This window comes from Sus scrofa, chromosome 7 (assembly GCF_054392235.1).
Source record: "Sus scrofa isolate SSC_HxYL_T2T_F1_AM1 chromosome 7, Sscrofa_HxYL_maternal_Yorkshire_Landrace_v2.0, whole genome shotgun sequence".
Lineage (NCBI taxonomy): Eukaryota > Metazoa > Chordata > Mammalia > Artiodactyla > Suidae > Sus > Sus scrofa.
In genome coordinates, this window is record NC_139389.1 from 135,314,991 (window position 1) to 135,339,348 (window position 24,358).

At 50.2% G+C, this 24,358-nt stretch overlaps 1 protein-coding gene across 16 annotated transcripts in view; it reads left to right on the forward strand.

Annotated features, from left to right (window-relative positions):
• KLC1 (kinesin light chain 1) overlaps positions 1-24,358 on the forward strand; it is a 68,086-nt gene that overhangs the window by 21,016 nt on the left and 22,712 nt on the right. For all 16 annotated transcript variants that reach the window (XR_002341081.2, XR_014811442.1, XR_002341083.2 and 13 more), the window contains exons 2-12: positions 8,271-8,532; positions 10,026-10,256; positions 11,713-11,791; positions 12,276-12,501; positions 15,547-15,634; positions 16,235-16,336; positions 18,973-19,146; positions 19,287-19,386; positions 22,419-22,468; positions 22,559-22,626; positions 23,730-23,838. Coding sequence is in view for 12 of the 16 variants with exons in the window: in XM_021081533.2 (XP_020937192.2) it covers positions 8,272-8,532; positions 10,026-10,256; positions 11,713-11,791; positions 12,276-12,501; positions 15,547-15,634; positions 16,235-16,336; positions 18,973-19,146; positions 19,287-19,386; positions 22,419-22,468; positions 22,559-22,626; positions 23,730-23,838 (1,488 nt within the window). In the remaining 4 variants the exon portion in view is untranslated. The remainder of the gene's footprint in view (positions 1-8,270; positions 8,533-10,025; positions 10,257-11,712; positions 11,792-12,275; positions 12,502-15,546; positions 15,635-16,234; positions 16,337-18,972; positions 19,147-19,286; positions 19,387-22,418; positions 22,469-22,558; positions 22,627-23,729; positions 23,839-24,358) is intronic.

Genomic DNA, 24,358 nt, shown 5'->3' on the forward strand with positions numbered 1-24,358 from the left:
CAAAGACACGTGTACTCCGATGTTCATTGCAGCACTATTTACAATAGCCAAGACAGGAGTTCCCATCGTGGCGCAGTGGTTAACGAATCCGACTAAGAACCATGAGGTTGCGGGTTCGGTCCCTTGCTCAGTGGGTTAACCATCCGGCGTTGCCGTGAGCTGTGGTGTAGGTTGCAGACGCGGCTCGGATCCCGCGTTGCTGTGGCTCTGGCGTAGGCCGGTGGCTACAGCTCCGATTGGACCCCTAGCCTGGGAACCTCCATATGCCGCGGGAGCGGCCCAAGAAATAGCAGCAATAACAACAACAACAACAAAAAGACAAAAGACAAAAAAAAAAAAAAAAAAACAATAGCCAAGACATGGAAACAACCTAAATGTCCATCAACAGAGGAGTGGATCAAGAAGATGTGGTCCATATACACAATGGAATATCACTCAGCCATTAAAAAGAATGAAATATCAGCATTTTTTGCAACATGGATGGACCTAGAAACTATCATGCTAAGTGAAGTCAGCCGTACAATGAGATACCAACACCAAATGCTTTCACTGACATGTGGAATCTGAAAAAAGGATAGACGGAACTTCTTTGCAGAACAGATGCTGATTCACAGACATTGAAAAACTTATGGTTTCCAAATGAGACAGTTTGGGGGCTGGGGGAATGTGCCTGGGCTGGGGGATGGAAATCCTGTGAAATCATATTGTTATGATCATTATACAAGTACAGATGTGATAAGTTCATTTGAGTAATAAAAAAATTTTTAAAAAATATTTGCTGAGCCCCCAATTCTATACTAGACACTGTTCTAGGGTTAGGGGTTGGACTTTACCAAAAATCACTTTTTTTTTTTTTTAGGGCTGCACTCATGGCACATGAAAGTTCCCAGGTTAGGGGTTGAATCAGAGCTGTAGCCCCCAGCCTCCCCCACAGCCACAGCGAAGCCAGATCTGAGCCCCATCTGCGACCTTCACCACAGCTCACGGGAACCGATACTTCACTTACTGGTCAAGGCCAGGGTTCGAACCTGCATCCTCATGGCTCTCAGTCAGGTTTGTTTTCACTAAGCCATGCCAGGAACTCCCCAAAAACTATTAAAAAAAATACTGTGGTCACAAAAGAATATCCTGAGTGCTGGGGTGGGGGGGAGGAGGGGGTTTACTGAGAGAGAGTTAAAACAATCAGAATGACTTCAGGTTTCTCAAGAGCAATATTGGAAGCAAAAGGCAATCAAGTGCCTTCAGAATTCTGAAGGGAAATTCTTTCCAAGTTAGAATTCTGTAGCCAGCCAAATAAACTCTCAACCTTTTGAGAAGAGAAGAATGACCTTTTCATGGAGTTCCCGCTGTGGCACAACAGAATCGGCAGTGTCTTGGGAGCCCTGGGACAAATCCCAGGCCAAGCAAGTTGGGTTAAGGATCCAGTGTTCCCGCAGCTGCAGCTTGGGTCTCAACTGCAGCTCGGATCTGATTCCTGGCCTGGGACCTCCACATGCTGCTGGGCGGTCAAAAAAGAAAAACGAGAAAGATATTTCCAGACATAGATCTCAAACGGTGTTACTGCTCATGCGCCCTTTCTCAGGCTCCTGGAAGCATGGGGGGCTCAGAAATATTTTTTGAGTGAAGGGATGTTGCTGTCTCTGGGCTTCCCCTTTGGGGGGTGAAGGCCTGGCTGCCAGGGTCCCATGGGCCAGACCTGGTTGAGGGTGGGGTCCTCCAGCTTCTCCCAGTGCGGCCTGGCTCCGCTGCCCTACTTCACTGGGCAGGGCAAGTCATCCTTCTCGCGTAAAGCACCAGCGCCGCTGTACGGAGTTGTCCACTCTCGGTTTGTCAGGTCCCATCGTTCCCAGCAGGAGTCCCTTGTTCTCAAGAGTTCTCTCAATCACTGATGTGTTGCAGCAAGTAAAAAACTTACTCCTGTCATAAAAGACAAGTTAGGTTAAAGGACAAATTAAAAGATAATTTTAGTATGTGCTAGGAGCTATTTGTGTGTTACCTCTCTTGGATTATATCAAAGTAGAAGTAAAGCAACAGAATATGGAATTTTTTTTTTTTTTAATCTTTTTGCCATTTCTTGGCCGTACCCAAGGCATGTGGAAGTTCCCAGGCTAGAGGTCCAGTCGGAGCTGTAGCCACTGGCCTATACCAGAACCACAGCAACTCGGGATCCGAGCCACGTCTGCAACCTACACCACAGCTCACGGCAACACTGGATCGTTAACCCACTGAGCAAGGCCAGGGATCGAACCCGCAACCTCATGGTTCCTAGTCGGGTTCGTTAACCACTGAACCACGACAGGAACTCCCCCAATATGGAAATTAGTATTTTTGCCTGGTGTTTTTGTTTTATTTGAAAATGGATTGTTAGTTATGTCTGTATGTTGGTTATTATTGCTAGTCATCCCTTCTGGGTGTTTTCAGGGTCCCAGTCCTTCCTTTACCTGTGTTATTAGGAATTTATGATACAGAGATGGAGCAGTTGCTTTGTTTGTCTTGTTTCAAGTTTGATCATTTAGGGATTTATTTTCTTAATCAAGGGCCTGTTTTTGGTTTCCTGTGCTTCCAAAGGGCAGGACAGCCCTTGGAAAGGATAAAATTGTATTTATTAATTTCCACTTATTGGGGTAATTTGTAAAGGAGCATATCTTTTTATTGTTTTTCAAGTGGCATTTTAAAAAGAAATAAGAATTGTTTTATTTTTAGGTTATAGGCTATTACGGGCAGGATTTAATTAATTGGGGGTCTGAATGTGGAGCCATGTGAGGCTCTCAAATGAGAACTTAGGAGTTCCCATTGTGACTCAGCAGTAACGAACACGGCTGCTATCCATGAGGATGTGAGTTCAGTCCCTGCCCTCAGCTCAGTGGGTTAGGATCTGCCATTGCTGTGAGCTGTGGTGTAGGTTGCAGATGTGGCTTGGATCTGGTGTTGCTGTGGCTGTGGTGTGGGCCTGTAGCTGTGACTCCATTTGGACCCCTAGCCTGGGAACTTCCGTATGTTGTGGGTTTGGCTGTGAAAAGAAAAAATATAAAATTGGATTCCTTTAAATGCTGTTACTTAATTGAAGCATCTCCTCAATTAAAGTGATACGTCTTTCTCATTTTGTTTTGATTTTTTTCCTGTAGTAAGTCCTACCTTTTATTGTTTTCCTACTTTTGCACAGACTCTCCTCCCTTTCTCTTTCGTGTGAACAAAACTGCCCTCTCTTGCCTCTTCAGCCACCTCTATAACCTGTGGAGGTGTGACACTGACTGTTGTTACAATTGGACAGGATTTTTTTTAGATTTTTATTTTGTCTATTATAGTTAATTTGCAGTGTTCTGTCAATTTTTGCTATATAGCAAAGTGACCCAGTCATACATGTGTGTACATTCTTTCTCTCACATGATCCTCCATCCTGCTCCATCACAAGTGACTAGATACAGTTCCCTGTGCCATACAGCAGGATCTCATTGCTTGTCCACTCCAGATGCAATAGTTAGCATCTGCTAACCCCAAACTCCCCGTCCTTCTACTCCCCCCCTCCCCCTCGGCAACCACAAGTCAGTTCTTCATGTCCATGAGTTTCTTTCTGTGGATGGGTTCATTTGTGCCATGTATTCGATTACAGATATAAGTGGCATCAAATGGTATTTGTCTTTCTCTTTCTGACTTACTTCACTTAGCGTGAGCGTCTCTAGTTCCATCCATGCTGCTGCAAAATAGCATTATTTTATTCTTTTTTATGGCTGAGTAGTATTCTATTGTGTTTATATACCATATCTTCTTAATCCACTCATCTGTCGATGGACATTCAGGTTGTTTCCATGTCTTGGCTATTTTGAATAGCACTGCAGTGAACATAGGGGTGCATGTATCTTTTTCAGTGAAAGTTTTGTCTGGATATATGCCCAAGAGTATTGCTGGGTCATGTGGTATAATTTTCTCAGGTACCTCCATACTGTTTTCCATAGTGGTTGTACCAGTTTACTTTCCCACCAGTAGTGTAGGAGGTACCCTTTTCTCCACACCTTCTCCAGCATTTTTTTTTTTTTTTTTTTTTTTGCTCTTTAGGGCCGCACCCACAGCATATGGAAGTTCCCAGGCTAGGGGTCAAATCTGATGTACAGCCGCCAGCCAAGCCACAGCAATGCTGGGTCTTTGACCTACACCACAGTTCATGGCAGTGCCAGATCCTCAATCCACTGAGCGAGGCTAGGGATTGAACCCACATCCTCATGGGTACTAGTTGGATTCGCAACCACTGTGCCACCACAGGAACTCCCTCTCCAGCATTTGCTGTTCACTGACTTGTTAATGATGGCCATTCCGACTGGTGTGAGGTGGTGCCTCATAGTAGTTTTGATTTGCATTTCTCTAATAATTATCGATGTTGAGTAATTTTTCAGGTGCCCGGTGGCCATCTGTATATTTTCTTTAGAGAAATGTCTATTCAGGTCTTCTTGCCCAGTTGTTGATTGGATTGTTGGTGGTTTTGCTGTTGAGTTGTGTAAGTTGTTTGTATATTTTAGAGATTAAGCTCTTGTCAGTTGCATCGAACCTCTGACTTTTGTTCTTTTTTTAAAAAAATTTTATTTATTTAGTTTTTGTCTTTTTGCCTTTTCTAGGGCTGCTTCCGGCAGCGGCATATGGAGGTTCCCAGGCTAGGGGTCGAATCAGAGCTGTAGCCGCCGGCCTACACCACAGCCACAGCAACTCGAAATCTGAGCCGCATCTGCGACCTACACCACAGCTCACAGCAACGCCAGATCCTTAACCCATTGAGCAAGGCCAGAGAGTGACCCCGCAACCTCATGGTTTCTAGTCGGATTTGTTAACCATTGTGCCACAACAGGAACTCCTTCTTTTTTTTTTTTTTTTTTTAAAAAACGTGTGTGTGTGTGTGTGTGTGTGTGTGTGTGTGACGACTTTTGTTCTTGATTAATGAAAACATCCTTGGCAAATGCTTTTGCTGTGGTCCTTCTTGCGCTAGTCCCAGAATCTCACCTCTGGCAGTGCAATAGGAATGCCTCTGCTGTCCCTCTTGATCACGGCCTCAGTTCCGAAACCTGCAGAGCGGAACCGTGGTCCCGGCTGTGGCATCCAAGTGGCTAGGGCCTGCTTTGAACACTCTCGTTGTTTCAAAGTAATGGACAGGATTTCATATTCTATCAAGATAACTTACTGTTCATCCATGCCCCGAGATCCTTTATTTTCCAGGGGTGGTTTGAGTCATGAAGTTGCTGTCATTTCTTACTAGGTCTTGGGACTCTCCTTTGCATCCTTTTGGGTTTGGTATTGTTGGGAAAGACTGAGAAGTTGCTGGTGAGACTTTTCTCTGGCAGTGGACCTGAGGGCTGGCAGAGGGTTGGGGAAGAAAGATTAGTGCCAGCCTTTGATGGATTGCTCCGTCGCTTTGCCACTGAAGCCCTCCTCTCTCTCCTGACTGCTGCCACCGTCTTTTGTACCCTACCCCTGGCTCTTGCCTTCAGAACGCAGGTGTCCTCTGATCTCACTCTGCTTCATCTCGTCCAGTTGCTGTGTGCCTAGCCCCCTGCAACCTGCAGCCAAGGCAGCTGCTTGCATGCAGCAGGTGCTTTCACACCTCTGCCTTGGCCCCATTGCTGGCAGTGCCCTCCACACATCTGGAGAGGATGGGCTCCTTTGGTAGGAACGGTTCTCCTTGGGGGGTCGGGAGTCATTTCTTCCATGGAGCTGGCCACCCCTCTCCAGTGGAAGTGACTGCCCGCTCACCCCCGCCCCCCCCCCCCCATGGTCCCACCATAAGGTTCTGTCACCTCTAAAGAGTCTTTGTCTCGGTGGACATTCGCCTTTAGCCTGTCTTCCCTTCACTTGCATGTCTGTCCCTCACGTCCCTAAGGGCGAGGCCCTTGTTAAGCTGTATATTCCAGGGACTCTCTCAGAGTGTTCTAGTTCAACACTTGTATCTAGTTTGGGAAAGAAAAGATTCAGTGTTGCACTGTTAGGAAGTAATACACAAATGTGCTGCTGCTAAGAGTGGGAAAGGAGGCCTTCTTTTTTTGTTTCTCTGGGGACACCAGTTCTGGAAAGGGAACTTAGGTAGTGTTCAGAGCAGCAGTGTAGCCTAGTGGCATTGAATCCTGCTCCGTGACAGCTGGTCCTAAGTTTCATTCATTCATTCAGCAGATAGTGTATTTAGCAATACTCTGACAGGCTGGGAATACGGTGCTGCACAAGGTAAATGAGGTCTCTGCTCTTGCGGAGTTTGCAGTGGGCTTGGAGAGCTGAAAGATAAATAGATATATAGCAAATCTAATAATAATGCAGCCCGTCAGGTAGAGGAGTCCCCTCTGTTCTCTTGTTTTTCTGGGCTCTTTGTGGTGTGGAGGTGGATTTCTTTTTTTTTTTTTTTTTTTTGTCTTTTTGCCCTTTCTTGGGCCGCTCCTGCGGCATATGGAGGTTCCCGGGCTAGGGGTCGAATCGGAGCTGTAGCTGCCAGCCTACGCCAGAGCCACAGCAACGCAGGATCCGAGCCGCGTCTGCGACCTACACCACAGCTCACGGCAACGCCGGAACCTTGACCCACTGAGCAAGGGCAGGGATCGAACCCGCAACCTCATGGTTCCTAGTCGGATTCGTTAACCACTGCGCCACGACGGGAACTCCCGGAGGTGGATTTCTGAATAGTCCCCTAGACAGCTTCTAAATTTCTAGTTTATTAGTCTTCGGGTTATGCAAAAAAAAAAATCAGTGTTCTAGTATGAACCTGGGGGTACAGGGACAGATGTGACCCTGTTAGCAACTGCTTGTAGCCTTCACTCCTAAATCTGGGAATATGAGGTCTGTGTCCACTGCTTCCCTTCCCCCAGCATCTCAGTGCCTTGGCCACCAGGTGGTCTGTGGGGTCAGGAGCTGTCCTAGGTACTGTCCATTCAGCTCGGTATGAGATAAGGCCCTGGCTCTTTAGATGGGGCTTATCTTCAAGAGGATGCAGACAACATGCAAAGCAGAGATTTCAGGGGTTGTAAGTGCGCCGAAGGCCGTCATTCTGACACGTGATCAGACTTCCATCCCAGTCACTCTCCTTCCTGAACAGGCCTTGTTCATGACCACTGTTCCTGGCCTTTTTAAATGAAATTAATTATCGGATTTAAAAATAGACGCAAAACTTGAGAGGACAGTAAAAAGAACTGTTGCTTAGTTTCAGCTGTCATCACCATTTTGCTGAGACTCTTTTCTGTGCTTCTTTCCTCCTTTTTTTTCTCCCTGTAGTATTTTATTTTTATTTTATTCATTTATTTACTTTCTTTAGGGCTGCAGGTGTGGCATGTGGAGGTTCCCAGGCTAGGGGTTGAATCGGAGCTACAGCTGCTGGCCTCCACCACAGCCATAGCAACGCCAAATCTGAGCTGCGTCTGTGACCTGCTCCACAGCTCTCGGCAACATTGGATCCTTAACTCACTGAGCGAGGCCAGGGATCGAACCTGCATCCTCATGAATGCTAGTCGGGTTCATTTCCGCTGTGCCACAATGGGAACTCCCTCAGTGTAGTACTTTAAAGCCATTTCCAGATACTCTGTTATTTCCTCCTGGTGGCCTCTTGGCTAGTCCCACCCAGTAGGCGAGCATAGCCCTCCTCCGCCTGGCGTCTTTACAGCGCTGGACACCTGCTGTGCTGCTCCCGCTGCCCGTGCGTCAGACATGCAGTTGCTCTGATTGTTCCCGTGCTCCTTTGCTGGTTTCTCTTTTTCCAGCTGTGACCACTTTTCAAGGCTTTGTCTGGTAAATATGTTATCAAGAATTTATTGGCTCTTCTGCATATCATTAAGGAAGAAAAGCTTGTAAACATTCAGAGAAAATTTTATTCACTGAGGCTGTATGTTTTGGAAATGCCATTTGGATGTTTTGCTGCTTTTAATCTTTGGCATTACTTACAGTTGCTGTCATTTCTTCCATTAAAAAATTAATTCAGACATAAGCCAGAAAGGTAATTAAAACTGGTCTGCAAAGGAAAAACAGGAACAGTACAGAATATAGTATTCGAAGGTAATAAATCACAGTACACATAGTAATTATTCACCTATGAAACGTTGAGTTGAAAGTATTCACACGTTTTTTCTTTGTTTTTGGCCACACCCGTGGCATGTGTACGTTCCTGGGCCGGGGTCGAATCCCAGCCACAGCAGCGGCAATGCCAAATCCTTAATCCCGGGCCTCCAGGGAACTCCTGCACGTGTGTTTTTCGTGAACATGGGAGCTAACGGAGCCTCGAATGCCGTGTCTAGCTTAGGTTCCTCTCTCTGCCCTAGAATGTACGACAGCATGTCCACGATGGTGTGCGTAAAGGAGGACAAGTTGGAGAAACTCACGCAGGATGAAATCATCTCTAAGACGAAGCAAGTAATTCAGGGGCTCGAAGCTCTGAAGAATGAGCACAATTCCATTTTACAAAGTTTACTGGAAACGCTCAAGTGTTTGAAGAAGGATGACGAGAGTAACCTGGTGGAGGAGAAGTCGAACATGATCCGGAAGTCGCTGGAGATGCTGGAGCTGGGCCTGAGCGAGGCGCAGGTACGGCTCAGCCCCGACGGGCCTGCGAGTCTGGAGGCCGCCTTTGAAGTGTGAGGGGGGCCCACACGGGGGCGGGTGCCGAGAGAGTGATGGAGATGGGCTTACAGGGGGCTATGTGCGTGATGCCGCCGAGGGCTGATTCGGGCAGGTCTCAGGTGTTAAAAGTAGATCGAAAGGAGAGGTAACCGCACGCGTGTCGGGATTTGATTGGACTGAACACATCAGAAAGCAGCAACAGTGGCCTAAACGTCATAGTCTTGTGTGAAGCACATTCTGAGGTAGGCTTTCCCAGACAGGCTCTATGGCTGCAAGGGGTCGGGGTCCCCGGGCCCCTGGACAGCCTGTCTCGTGGACTCAGGGTTCTGGCTGCAGCCACGCGACTCCACCCTCGGGCGGGACGGGCCTCCTCCGGTCAGTTCTCTGCCCGGGCACAGCCCTCTGCTTACATTTCATTCTCCAGAACTGCTTCCATGGCCGCACCTAGTTGTCAGGGACACCGGGGAGTACTGCCCTGCCCGCTAAAGTGCCAGGTTCCTAAGCCTAAGGAGGAAGGGAGGATGAGTGTTGGCCAATAGCTGATCTTCTCTGCAGGAGACAAGATTACCTTCTGTAAATATATATATTTTTTTGGTCTTTTTGCCATTTCTTGGGCTGCTCCAACGGCATATGGAGGGTCCCAGGCTAGGGGTCCATCCGGAGCTGTTGTCACTGGCCTACGCCAGAGCCACAGCAACATAGGATCTGAGCCATGTCTGCAGCCTACACCACAGCTCACGGCAACGCCAGATCCTTAACCCACTGAGCGAGGCCAGGAACCGAACCCGAAACCTCATGGTTCCTAGTCAGATTCGTTAACCACTGAGCCACGATGGGAACTTCTGCCTTCTGTATTTTTAAAAAAATTTTTATGGATGTAGAGTTGATTTACAATGTTGTCTTAATTTCTGCTCTACAGTAAATGTGTCTCAGCTATACATATGTATATTATTTAAATTAAAACTGACTTGGGCTCAGCTCTTGGCTGGGCAGCGCCTTCTGACTCACGGTGCTAGCCACAGAGCTGTCCTCCCTTACCTTGGACATGAAGGACCACCTGTGTGCCCACCCGCCCGCCCCTCAGAGGGACTGCCACTCGCACACATGCTGTCACCCGTGGGCAGGGGTCTCTGAGGTATTCTCTTGGAGCCATCCAGATAGAAAGTAAAAATACAGCTTCATCAGAACAGTAGCCGCCTGTCCATTGCTCGTCCGCTTTGAGAGGCTCTCCAAGAGAAAAATGTCTTTTTTGTGGACGTTCTGCACGTGTGAGATTGTGGACCCTGCCTGCGTAGCCCGTGACTGAGGTGGCAGCGGAGGCAAAGTGCGGTTTGTCCTCGTGTGCGCCTCAGAGCACATTCGGCACGCGCGCAGGAGCTTGAGCCCCAGGGTGCTTGTGCAGGCCGGGGCTTGGTGGGACCCATCGCTGCAGGGCTGTCGTGCTTCTGTCTGTCCAGGTCATGATGGCTCTGTCCAATCATCTGAATGCCGTTGAGTCAGAGAAGCAGAAACTGCGTGCACAGGTTCGTCGTCTGTGCCAGGAAAATCAGTGGCTGCGAGATGAATTGGCCAACACGCAGCAGAAATTGCAGAAGAGTGAGCAGTCTGTGGCTCAACTGGAGGAAGAAAAGAAGCATCTGGAATTCATGAATCAGTTAAAAAAATACGATGATGACATTTCTCCATCCGTAAGTGCTTCTGTAGGAATGCAGTAGTGACAGTAGTTACTGTCTCAGAGCCGGTGGATTCCAGCTGGCAGGGTTTCCTCTCCCCTCCGGCCACTGCAGTGAGCAGGACCCAGGGTTATGGGCTTTAGGACTGGGTCCCTGGGCAGGTCATTTAAGTTCTCTTTGGAGTGTTCTTTTTATCCTTTTTGTTTGTTGGTTGGTTTGTTTTTGGCTGTGCCTGTGATATGCAGAAGTTCCTGGTTCTGTGACTGGACCCACACCACAGCAGTGACCTGAGCCATATTGTGACATTACCACATCCTTAACTCACTGTGCACCAGGGAACTCCCATGTGTTTTTTTTTTTAAACAAATGGTCAGAAAATGTAAGAAGTTCTCTGTAAATATAAAGTACAATGCAAGATCCACCTCTTTATGGTGGGTTTTGTTTTGTTTTTTAAGGCTGCACCACAGCGTATGGAGATTCCCAGACTAGGGGTCGAATCAGGAGCTATAGCTGCTGGCCTACACCACAGCTCACAGCAAGGCCGGGGATCGAACCCACATCTTCACAGATACCAGTCGGATTCGTTTCCTCTGTGCCACAGCAGGAGCTCCTTTGTGGTGGTTCTTGACTTTCTCTGAGACTCCCTGCCCAGAACACCTCGTGGTCCTCCCGCTCCTCCCTGTGCCTCCTCCGGCCCTCGCGAGGGTCTTGGAGCGTGCGGGTCCCCAGGGAGCTTGTGTTTTCCTTTCTCTGGGTGCTCGTCCCTGTCTTGGTTACTTTTTTTGTTTATCATTTATTTCTGATTCAGTTAACTTTTTTTTTTTTTTGCTGCATCCATGGCATATGGAGCTTCTTGGGCCAGGGATTGAATCTGAGTCACAACGGCAACCTACACCACAGCTGAGGCAGTGCCTTATCTTCAACCCATTGCGCTGGGCTGGGGATTGAAGCTGCTCCTTGGCAGCACCCTGAGCTGTTACAGTCAGATTCTTTTTTTTTCTCTTGGCTTTTTAGGGCCGTACTCGCGGCATATGGAGGTTCCCAGGCTAGGGATCTGGTTGGAGCCCCAGCCGCTGGCCTACGCCACAACCACAGCAACGCCAGATCTGAGCTGCATCTTCAGCCTATACCATAGCTCACGGCAACGCCAGATCCTTAACCCACTGAGCAAGGCTAGGGATCGAACCTGCAACCTCATGGTTCCTAGTCAGATTTGTTAACCACTGCACCACGATGGGAACTCCTAGAGTGAGATTCTTAACCACCTGTGCCACAGCGGGAACTCCTCTAGCAAGCATTTTACTACTCTTTACTGAACTGATGGATAAACCAAATTGTGGATAGTTTTCTGTATTTGGTCTGAAAGTTGAATCGTCTTTTCTCTTTTTAATTAACATGCAATTTCTGTCAGTGATTTCCAGTGCAGGACTTATAGGACTTGTCAGACTCTTGTCTTGGGCTGTTTTTGTAGGAGGACAAAGACACTGACTCCACCAAAGAGCCTCTGGATGACCTTTTCCCAAATGACGACGACGACCCTGGCCAAGGAAGTAAGTTGGTTGGGGTGGTCCCCGGCGGCACACGAGTGGGAGGTGTTAGTCCTCTTGGGGGGGTGACTGCTGTGATGAGTGGGCACCCTGGTTGCTGCGCTGCCTCAGCCGCCTGTGCACACTCGGGCGGCCCTGTGTTTCCCCAAAGGATTTCAGGTCGTTTTCGCATCGGGCTGTGGCGGCGTGTTAAACCAGGCCCGCGTCAGCGGGCACGCGCAGCCAGTTCAGACGTGGTCTGTGCTTCTCACAGAGAGCAGAGGACAGAGTGAGTTCTCCTGGTGCCAGGAGCAGCCCTGCGCTGTCGGGGGCGTGCGCCGCCTATGAGTCGCCATGTCCCCAGCCTGCCTATGGCCTGCTGGACGGCTTTCCATGTGGGGGGCCATGTGCTGGCCTGGGGCAGAGCTAGACGGGGACAGTGCTCTGACTCGATGTCACCTGGGTGCTTTTCTCTGCACGCGTCTGAGGCGCAGCTTTCTCTGTGCAGTCCAGCAGCAGCACAGCAGCGCGGCGGCGGCGGCTCAGCAGGGCGGCTACGAGATCCCGGCGCGGCTGCGCACGCTCCACAACCTGGTCATCCAGTACGCCTCCCAGGGGCGCTACGAGGTCGCCGTGCCCCTCTGCAAGCAGGCCCTGGAGGACCTGGAGAAGACCTCTGGCCACGACCACCCGGACGTGGCCACCATGCTGAATATCCTGGCCTTGGTGTACAGGCTAGTAGTGTTCGCTTCGTGCTGTCCTCTTAACCCCACCCAGAGGGGACGTGTTCAGTGACCTTACCCCAGCCCTTTAAAACTGGCGTGAGCCACGTCTCCCGCCGTATCAGCCATTTTTCTTCAGACAGTAAGTTCAGAACGTGGAGCATGCTCTCCAGCAAGACTCTCTCGCCAGAGTAGAGCAGACGCTGCCTGGGACACACGGCCCAGCCTTCCTAGAGCAGCTCTTGCGCGCCCTTCTCTCGGGTCAGACTAAACTTGCGGTTTTCCTCCACTGCTCTTCCTGTGTCAGGCTTCTTTTGTCCAGAATGGCCTTCCCACGAAGCTGGCCAGTATCCTCTCACCCTTCTTTTTTTTTTCAAGTGGCCACACCTGCAGCATATCGAAGTTCCTAGACTCTGGATTGAACCCAAACCACAGCTGTAACCCGCTGTGCTGGGCTGGGAGTTGAACCTGCGCCGCCTCAGCAACCTGAGCCCCTGCGGTCGGATTTTTTTTTTTGTCTTTTGTCTTTTTAGGGCCATAAACACGAGGCATATGGAGGTTCCTAGGCTAGGGGTCCAATCGCAGCTGTAGCTGCTGGCCTACGCCAGAGCCACAGCAAGGCGGGATCTGAGCCGCGTCTGTGACCTACACCACAGCTCACAGCAACGCCGGATCCTTAACCCACTGAGCGAGGCCAGGGATCAAACTTGCAACTTCATGGTTCCTAGTCGGATACATTAACCACTGTGCCACAACGGGAACTCCTGCAGTCGGGTTCTTAACCCACTGCACCACAGCTCAAACTCCTCCTCCCACTGAGTCCTTTTTCTGTTTTTATTTTTTTTTTAGGGCCGGACATGAAGCATATGGAAGTTCCCAGGCTAGGGGTCAGATTGTAAGTATAGCTGCTGGCCTGCACCACAGCCACAGCCACAACATTGAGCTGAGTGAGGCTAGGGATTGAACCCTTGTCCTCCTGGACACTAGTTGGATCCTTTATCACTGAGCCACTGCGGGAACTCCTCGCTGTCCTGGTTGAATCCAGGGTTCCAGGTGCCCGTTGCCCCCGTGCCCGTAGCCCTGTCCCTGCCTCTCACAGCACTTGCCTGTTAGACCCGACGTGTCGTCTCTTCTGGAATCGTGGTTCCTTGAAGTTGAGGGTCGCTTTTTCTTCCGGTCTCCACCTTGAGTCACTTGAGCGTGTTCCCACCGCAGAAGCCCTTGGCAAACTTCTGAGTAGAATGAAATAGGTTTTTTTTTGGTCTTTTGTCCTTTTTTTAGGCCCCCCCCCCACCACATAGGGAGGTTCCAAGGCTAGGAGTTGAATTGGAGGTGCACCTGCCAGCCTACACCACAGCCACAGCAATGCGAGATCTGAGCGGCCTCTGCAACCTGCATCACAGTTCCTGGCAACGCCAGATCCCTAACCCACCGAGCAAGGCCAGGGATCGAACCCCCGTCCTCTAGTCAGGTTCATTACCACTGAGCCACAACGGGAACTCCCCAGCAAGGCAGTTTTAAAGGCGAAGTGAGGAAGGGGTGGTGTCATAGGCTTAACAGAATCAGTTCTTAAGCGGCTTGCTTATGGTCATTGAGTAGATGATTTCTTCCACTTGGCAGTGGTTTTTAGCATCTGAAGAGCTTGGGAAATGTTGGTGAGATACCATTATCTGGGTATCTTAGGGAGGAGCCCCACCAGGGGTGTGGGAGGGTCCATCCTGGCCGTCGCAGCGCACACCTCGCCTCCTTGAGCTCGCATAGCACTGCAGCAGTGACGAGCTGTGGCGGCCGTGTTTAACTGGGTCTCATCGCTTTAACTTTGTTTTGGCTGTGCCTTCTGCATGTGGAAGTTCCCAGGCCAGGGACGGAACCCACACCACAGCAGGGACTCGAGCAGCGGCAATGCCAGTGCCAGATCCCCAACCTGCTGTGCCATAGGAAACCTTCTGAACCGTCGTTTTGCACTTGGGACGTTCACAGAAAGTTTGAGCCAGTTTACATGATAAGATGATTGAAGAAGAAGCCTACATACTTGGCCAGAATTAGTGTGTTTTGGAGCATCTTGAAGCCTTGACAGCCCACCCAGGGTTCTGTAGGGCGGGCTGGCTTCTGCAGGCAGGGCCTTGCCGGGCAGCTCGTCTTACTCGGTTACACTTAGGCTGTGTGTCACCCCGTCTCACGGAGAGCCACATCCTCAGCACGCCGGGTGCTTCTCTCGCACAGTCGGCCAGACCTTTCATCCCGCCCTGCCCCAGCAGACTGCGGCAGTGTGGGCACATCCTGGGTTTATTTCCACAGGCGTTTCCAGGGCACGTGGTGTATCACTAGCTTCCTGCAGCAGCCCTGTGAGTGCCGTCTGACTGCGACAGCCAAGGCCACGTGATGTGCCGGAGCCACACTGCTGTTCACCAGCAGAGCTGGGCTCAGACATGGGGGCTAGCTCTGTCTGACACAAAGGGAAGCTCTGTCCACTGTCCCGGACTGCCTCACTGACTCTGCAGGGCAGCGGGCAGGTGCAGAACCGCACACAGTGTGGGCAGGATTGTTCCTGAGATCTGGGTGGAGGGCCAAGCTGGTCAGGCCCGACCCAAGCTCACCTCGCCAGTGTGCTTGTTGATGGAGTCTTTTTCTCCTACATTAGGAGTGCTTTTCATGATTTTAATAGCTGGCTTTTATTTTATTTTACGGTCTTCTTCTTCTTCTTTTTTTTTTTTTTTTAGGGCCGCACCTATGGCATACGGAAGTTCCCGGTCTAGGAGTCAAATCGGAGCTGCAGCTGCCGGCCTACACCACAGCCACAGCAACATGGGGTCTGGGCTGCGTCTTCGACCTACACCACAGCTCGGGGCAACGCCAGATCTTTAACCCACTGAGCGGGCCCAGGAATTGAACCTGCAATTCTCATGGATACTAGTCGGGTTTGTTACTGCTGTGCCACAACGGGAACTCCCTGACTGTTATTTTTAAAAATTAAAGCTTAACCGTTATTTTTTTATTGTGAACATTACGTAAAAAGAGTAAGCTCTAAAGCACTTCGTTGCATGTTTTTCAATTTAGAGACCAGAATAAGTACAAAGATGCCGCGAACCTGCTGAACGATGCACTGGCCATCCGTGAAAAAACGCTGGGCAAAGATCATCCTGCGGTTTGTGCATCTGGTTCTTTCCTCTTTGTGTATTTTATTTTCTCTAACATGTTCTCTGCCCCACTCATTTTAATGTTAAACTCAACAGGGAAGAGTTGAGAGCTGCCTTTTCACTGGACAGCACAGGTGGACCTCACTCGCTCAGTACCGGCGATAAGCCCCAGTGCTGGCGACCCTCCTGTTCAGCAGGTGTCAGTGTGCGCTTCGTTTATCGCCCACCTCCGATGGGTCACCTACTGTATTTTTTGATCCTAAATCAAATTGCATGGACTTCTATAAATTTTTTCCTAAAGATTTTGTACTGTCTTTTTATTAAAATCTGGTCAGATTTGCATATAGATCTACTTTGGTTGGCTTGTGGCTTCCAGTGAAATTAAAAACAAATCAAGACAGGGTTGATGTTGATTTAAGTGTAATACTCTGCAGGGTTACTTTACGGGCTCTCTGTGTAGTGAAGCTGCTCTTTTGCTTTAAGTGAAGTCACGTTCCTTGGTCCAGCTGAGAGCACGTCACTGCAGTACTGGGTGGGATGATGTGTGGTGTCTGGAGGCCGCTCTGCTGATGGCGTTTACCAGGCTGTGGTGCCCTCTGTGTTGGCAGGTGGCAGCAACTCTGAATAACCTTGCAGTGCTTTACGGCAAGAGAGGAAAGTACAAAGAAGCCGAGCCGCTGTGTAAACGGGCGCTGGAGATCCGAGAGAAGGTACGACTGGGCGCAGGTTCTCATTGCTGAGATGCTGTGTTAACCGTGCTGTTGAAATATTTCCCTTCTAAGCTCTGAGAAGCGACCCCTATGATGCATTATTACTGACCCTTTCCTGAAAATAAGTCTTTCAACCAGGTGGGCAGCCCCAGGGCAGAGCCAGACGGGGCCATCGGCCCACACACGTCGGAGTTAGGAGGAGTGGGTATTCAGAGGGTGGGGCCTTGAGTCGGCAGGCCCTCCCGGCCTGAGGCGGCCTAGAAATGGTCTACAGCGAAGAAGGCTGTTCTCAGGCCCATGACGGAAGGTGCGGATACGTCATCTGACAGTGGGGTGTATGCCTATCAGTAAGAAGAGTTTACAGTTTTTGGAGTTCCCATCGTGGCACAGTGGAAACGAATCCAACTAGAAACCATGAGGTTGCGGGTTCGATCCCTGGCCTCGCTCAGTGGGTTAAGGATCCAGCGTTGTCATTAGCTGTGGTGTAGGTCGCAGGCTTGGCTCAGATCCTGGGTTTCTGTGGCTGTGGTGTAGACTGGCAGCTAAAGCTCCAATTGGACCCCTAGCCTGGGAACCTCCATGTGCCGCAGGTGTGGCTCTTAAAAAAAAAAACTTTACAATTTTAAAAATAAGGTCACCAAATATGCTTATAAATCTTAAAAAAATAATTATTTTTGAGAACTAAAGAATAACCCAGAGGCGTTCCCATCGAGGCTCAGTGGTAACGAATCCAGTTGGTATCCATGAGGATGCGGGTTCTATCCCCGGCCTTGCTCAGTGGGTTAGGGATCCGGGGTTGCTGTAGAACTTCTGTGTGCTACAGGTGCGGCCCTAAAAAGTAAAAAGCAAAACAAAAAAACAACTCACAGCTATAGATTAAGTCAGTGTCATGGTTATTTAATGCCAGCTGCTACAGTTTATGGTAATGAGGTATTTAAAGATGTAACTTGTCAAATTCGTCGTTATTCTGTGACTGTGCTCAAATGTCATAGAGACTTGAGTGTCATGTCGTTGCTGTGATATTTTAATTTGGTTTGATTGTGTGAATATTTGCCATTGATACTGAGAGATTAACATGTACTTTGGGGTCATATGGCGAGGAGTTGGGCAAGGGGAATGAAAAGCGGCTCATTTTTCAAATTATGCAGGTCACGTTTTGTCCACGTTGCCATGTGCATGGTCTTTATGACGTCAGATGGCTTTTGTTTTAGTTCTCATGTATCCACTCAGCTTTTCAGTGGACTGGGGTTAAGACCCGGGAGAACCTCAGGCGTATCAGGTTGAGGATTATGAGCTGCGAATGATGGTCTGTCGCATGCGTTCGTGTCGGCTCCTTCCTCACTCGTTGAGCAGACAGCTACTGAGGACTTGGTAGAGTCGGTGATTCACACGTTAGATACGGCGCCCTGCCGGGGAACGATGCCCACCAGACGGACCTTGGGGATGCAGGTGCTTTGACGTCTAGCCTAGAGCCAGGAGGAGTATAGAGCCTGGGCTTCCCCCAGACGGTCAGGGTTTGAGCCGAGTCTGAATACCTAAGGTCCACGCTTCCCAGGCAGGGAGAGGCAGGCATGCAGAAGGGGGCAGCTGCAGCAGCCTCCCTGGGGACTGCATGCGTACAGGCACAAGGTGAGGGCGTTTGTCCAGTATTTATTCACTCCGCTGTGTGCCAGCGCCAACCGGGTGCTAGGCTTACATCGCATCCAGCTGCACTCTGAGGCGTCACGTTTTCACGGGCGAGAGGCAGGCAGCAGAGAACTAAATGGATGAGATGGTTTGGGGTAGGTAGTGATGCTTTCAGAGGAAGAAACGACTCGTGATGTGCTGTGTGCCTTGACCGGGGGGGGGGGGGGGGAGCGGGGGGAGGGGTCCCTGAGGTCAGGGATGTGCCGTTAGTGGGGGCGGGGGTGGGCAGAGGGCCCTGCGGGGAGAGGGAGAGCATCGGCGTCTGGGACAGCGAGGTCACAGGGCCCGGAAGGTGGACCTCGAAACAGGAGGGTGCGGTTCGGGGTGATGGCAAGGCCCCCGGTCTGCATGTGGAGGGGCTGGGATGTGGGTTGAAGAGTGGGAAGGCTCTGCTGAAGGCTCTCGATGTGTCGCTGTCAGCGTGACGTGGTTGGAGTCAGGGCTGGGTTTACACCTGGGCTCCTCCAGAACGTGGCAGTCGTCAAACAGCCTTTGGAGAACCCAGCTTGCTCATCTTCAGAATGTGCGTGTGTCACCTACCACGTCGGGGTCCTACAGGCGTTGACTGAGCTGAAGCCTGGGAAGGAAGTCAGCACCGTCCCCCCCAGCCCCCCAGCCATGAGAGTTTAATACATTCTGGTTTAAAAATTTTTTTGTTCATTTGTACCTGCGGCATGTGGAAATTCCCGGGCCGGGGATTGAACCCACACTGCGGCAGCCACCCAGGCTGCTGCAGTGATAATGCGGGATCCTTAACCTGCTGGGCCACTGGGGAGCTCCTCTGGTTATTCGTGTTTTTGCATGGGGGCCAGTTAATCGTGGTAAGTCTGGGAATGAGGCATAGTCATGTTCATGATCGAAAGATCCTTCTCCTAGAACAGGGTGGGTGATGGATTGGTTGGCGTGAGACACGTCGTAAGTGTTTCTAATAAGCTAACTTTGGTCCCCAGGTTTTGGGAAAGGATCACCCTGATGTGGCCAAGCAGCTGAATAACCTGGCCCTACTGTGCCAGAACCAGGGCAAGTATGAAGAAGTGGAGTATTACTATCAGAGAGCCCTCGAGATCTACCAGACCAAACTGGGGCCTGATGACCCCAATGTGGCCAAGACGAAAAACAACCTGGTAGGTTGCCCGAGGCAGCTCTGGCCATAGAGCCGCGGGCTTTCCTCCTGGGGCTCTGCCTCCCTCTCACCTGCGGGCAAGAATGTAGGCGTTCGCGTCACTCACACAAGAGAATGGTAAGCGTCTTGTTTTGTTTCAAGGCGTCCTGCTACCTGAAGCAAGGAAAATTCAAGCAAGCAGAAACACTGTACAAAGAGATTCTCACTCGGGCACATGAAAGAGAGTTTGGTTCCGTGGATGGTAAGACATACACTCCTTCCTCGAAGCAGATGCGGGTGTAGAATGCATTAGAAAGAGTGGTTTCCAGCTCGGGAATACTCAAGTCATCACCATATTTTCAAAATAGAATTCAATTTGCATTTATGTTCATTTTATTTAATGTTTTTTTTTTGTCTGCGCCTGCGGGGCCTGGGATTGAACCTGCGCCACAGCAGCAGCACCACTGGATCCTTAACCTGCAGCAGCACAAGGGCACTCCTCATTTGAATTTTAGAGCTGATTTTCTAAGTAGCGCTTAGAGGAGAGGACATGGCCCAGCCTGAGTGGCCATGGCAAACGCCCGCGCACCTGCCCGGGCAGTGCTGATCCTCAGCAGGCTGTGCCCCTGCGGCCAGGCCCGATGGGCCCCCTGCTGCGTTCTTTCCCCACTGCCTTCTCCAGAGTCCACGTGTCTGAGCGGCTTTAAGCATAGTTTAGATGCACTAACTCTGGAGAGCCTTCCTGGAGGCCTTAGTGCTTTCTAGAATTGTTCCCAAAAGACTGGCATGAACCAGCAGCGTCAGCACTACTTGGGACCTGTCGGAATGTGGATTCTCCACCCACCCGGGGCTGCTGGGTTGTTGGACCTCAAGCTCTTTAAGGCTGGTCTCCTTTGCCTTCCTTAAAGAATTGTAGGTACATAATACACGTTTTGGAAGAAATCTTTTCTAAGATTTTGGGAGTTCCCTTCGTGGCTCAGTGGTTAACGAATCCGACTAGGAACCACGAGGATGCGGGTTCAATCCCTGGCCTTGCTCAGTGGGTTAAGGATCCTGCGTTGCCGTGAGCTGTGGCGTAGGTCGCAGACACAGATTAGATCCCGTCCTAGAATAGATTTACAAGGAGATCCTGCTGAATAGCATTGAGAACTATGTCTAGATACTCATGTTGCAACAGAAGAAAGGGTGGGGGAAAAAACTGTAATTGCAATGTATACATGTAAGGATAACCTGACCCCCTTGCTGTACAGTGGGAAAATTAAAAAAAAATAAAAAAAGATTAGATCCCGTGTGGCTGTGGCTGTGGTGTAGGCCGGCGGCTGCAGCTCAGATTCAACCCCTAGCGTGGGAATCTCCATGTGCCGCAGGTGCAGCCCCTAAAAAGCAAAATAAATAAATAAAGATTGGTCAGTAGAGTGGTCTTTGTGTGTCACATTGGGCATTTCTCTACCCCACCGGCCGTCACAGTGTAAGGCGTTCAGCGTGAGGACAGTTGTCACCAGCGTGTGGAGACCTTAGGTTTTGTAGGAAGGACAGATTTTGATTAATGTTTTTTTCTTTTAATATTTTAGAGTTTCTAGAAACCACTTCTGAAAAGTCTTTGAAAGGTGTATTAATTTCTTTTCTTAGTTAATCAGCGGAGCAGTAAATCTCTTAGCAGGGGACGGTGTTGCCTCAGGCCCTCATTCTGCAGGTGGATTCTTTTGGCGGTTGTGCCAGGTTAGGGGACAGTGCACTTCCCTGCCAGGGGCTGGCGGTTCACCGGAGCTTCGTGTTCACGACTACCTGCGGCGGCCGTGCTGATGTCGTGTGGGTTCCAGGCCATCTCCTTAGTGTGATTTGCTAGCCGCTCTCTGCTAGAAATAGAAGTGTGAAGTCCAGTCAGCTGGGTTCTGTCCAGTTGAAAGGAGTTTTTCTGTTCTTGGATTTCTCCTTCACGCACATGTTGAAACGTGGGACCAAGGCGTTGTTTTCTTTAGGCAAGATGCACACATGTCCTGCTTGGCTCTCGGGGCGTGGCCCTCCGGTCACAGGGCCTCCTTTGCTACAGTGTGGCACTGAAACCCATAACCGGGTTTGTTGTCCGGGAATCTGGTTCTCCCAAGATTGGCTGGTTCTTGTTTATTCTAGCAGCGGAATTCGTTTAGTAAGCATAGCTAAAACTACAGTAAATACCAGTGTTACCAAGTTTTAAATACTGTTTACTCTTTTGAAACCAGTGTTTAAACCAGTTTCACGCTTCCGTGACACGACAGTGACTGTACTCCTCTTAGTTCAGCGTCTGGGACGTGCAGTCGTATTTAATTCTCCCGGCAGTCCTGTGACGTGGCCAAGCATCACTCCATTGTAGGAGCAAGGACGCCACAGACTCCGGCCCGCCCCGGGTCTGGCGGTGGTTGGATGGGCTTGGAGTGTGTGTCTCTTTCTCTAGAGCCCGAAAGAGGTCCTCGCTGTGGGAAACCTCAAAAATAAGCACAGAGCGGGTTCTCACGGTGGCACAGCCGTCACGAACCCAGCTAGCGTCCCTGAGCACGCAGGATACTAGTACGGGCCTAAAGAGACAAGGAAAAGAACAGAAAAAAGTGCAGAGACGGGAATGTGAAAATCACCCATGATTTCATCACCCAAAAGGTAGTTTAATACGTTCAGTGTCGTTCTGTCCCTTTTTTGCCTTGATTTGCATACTTGAAGCCGTACTTCACGTACAGTCCCGTGTGCGGCTTACTTTCCTTTGTACTTGCAGCTTAAGCGTTTTTCACGTCGTAAAAGTATTTTCATAGTCCTCACTTCAAAGGCTGCTTATCCGCCGTGATACCGGGCGCATTAGTTGTCTGGAGGCGTTGGATGAGAGGGATGTGTGAGCGTCGTCAAACGTTAAGGAAGTTTTAAGGGAAGGCTGCCTTCTGTTTTCTCCACTTTTGTTCCCAGCGTCGCACCGCTTTCTCTTAGACTCTCGTTTAACGCGGCGGTGCTCAAATCCTAAGCGGCCCGAGTGCTGTGCGCACTCCAGCAGTAAGGGTTGTTACCTCATCAGCCCCCGGCCCCTGCCTCGCCTCGCCTCGCTCTGTGGGTCCTGTGGCCTGTCCCCAGAGTGGCCTGTCCCCAAAGTGCCCGCTTGTGTCTCGTGGTCCGCTCCCGTCCTCACAGTTTCTTCCCGTTGCGAAGCTTCGTCTGTTCACTTTGTGAGAAGTAACGTCTGAAAAACAAAACGAAAACCCTGCAGTCAGTGGAACTCGACAGCTTACGCGCGGGGGCCTCTCTCAGGCTGACAGCCTGTTCTTTTTCCTTCTGCAGATGAAAATAAGCCCATTTGGATGCACGCCGAGGAGAGAGAAGAGTGTAAAGTAAGGACACGTTGTTTTGAGAGATTCCCTAAATCGCGTCTTTGATGGCTGGAGATAATTGCTCATTTGAAATTATTTGTTGTGATTTAGGGAAAGCAAAAGGATGGGACGTCTTTCGGAGAGTATGGCGGCTGGTACAAAGCCTGCAAAGTTGACAGGTATGTCTGCTCAGCTGTGGACGGTGCCCTGCTTCCAGGGTAGCGTGTATGTGGCCGAGTGTGTAAAGGGCCTTAGGGAAGGCTGGTTGCGCAGTCCCACATGTCCCCAGCTCCAGTACAGACCCATGACTTCACAAGTGCGATAACTCCGTTCACAGGAGCCCGCGCAGTGGGGGTCACGTGGGACGATACAGCCTCCGTCTGTTCACCCTGCCTCCCAGGCTCGCTCTGAATCCAGGGGGATGGCAGCCCGGGACGCGCATTTGAGGCCCAGCTCCCGCAGCGGCCCCAGCCGGCACTTGGCTCGCAGCCTGTGCGGACGTCCGTTTCCGCCGCTGACTGGGACGCCTTCCGTGCCGTCTTCCTGGTTTAACGTCCACTCATCCTTGGAGACTCCGTGTACCAAATAGTTGAGGAAAACTCTCTGAAGCCCTAGTTTGGAATAAATACCTCTCCTTTGGGTTCCCTGTAGCACTTTTCATAATTCCTGAATTTTATGCACCCCCCCATTCTGTGTAAACTGCCTCAGACGTGGAGTATAGCCCCTTTGTTTCTGTACCTAAAGCGCCTGTCATCAGTGAGAAGAGACCTCTTGAGGTTTTTACACTACGGTGAACTGGACTGATTGCTCGAGCGCAGAAACCCAGCGTCTGGGTCCAGCCTGTGTGGTCTGCCTCCCACACACGGCCGTCACTCTCGGATGCAGGTCCCGCTGGAGATGAGCTCCGGGTTCACTCCTCGTCCCCGGACGTGTACAGAGGGGGCGGGGGGGGTCCTGTTTGTGGCCTGACGCAGAGCGAGCCTCATGGTCACCGGACAGACCAGCACGGACCTTTCTGTTGCGACTGCCCAGTGGTCTGGGGGCTCGGCCGCTACCAGGAAGGACCACAGGGCTCATCCCGCCACCACGGGGCCTGGTGCCATGGGCAGGGCGCGCTTGGGATAGAGAGCCTTTTAGAATTTCACAGCGGGAAAAGTGCCAGAGAAATTTAAGTAATTTTAGCCAAACCTAAGTCTGTCAGTCCTTTAGATTGTATGCTGTTGATAGTGGTTGATGTAAAACCTATGTTTAATAGGTCCGTATATCATATGCTTTCTTATAGTCCAACTGTTACAACTACGTTAAAAAACCTTGGGGCACTTTACAGACGTCAAGGCAAATTTGAAGCTGCAGAAACGTTAGAAGAAGCGGCCATGAGGTCACGTAAACAGGTCAGTAAAAACTTTGACTTAACCTCCTGTTTTGAGTTTAATGATTCTCTTTTATGAGAGTCATTGAAACCTTGATTTAGAAATAGAAAATGTTTAGTATTTTAGTTTGTGTAAATAATATTGTTTAAAGTAAAGGTAAATATGACATCAAACTCAAGCAGCAAAAGCAAAAGGTCAGTTGGATTCATCAAGATTAGAAACATTGCTACACTCAAGGGCACTGTCAGGAATAAAAGATAGCCGGAGAGCGGGCGGAAATACCTGCACGTCACACCTCTGATGAGGTCTAGTCTCGAGAGTGTGTGAAGACTCAAGGACCACCTAATTAAACGGTGAGCACAGGCCCTGAAGAAGCAGTTCTCAAGGACGCTGCGTTACTGCCAACAAGCACGTGGAAGACGCTCAGCCTCCCTCATTCATCATCAGGGCTGCAGGTGAGAACCAGTGAGTGAGCCCTGCACACCCCCCGGAACGGCTCTTTAAACAGGAACCAGACAGAGGTAGCAGGGTTGAGGCAGCA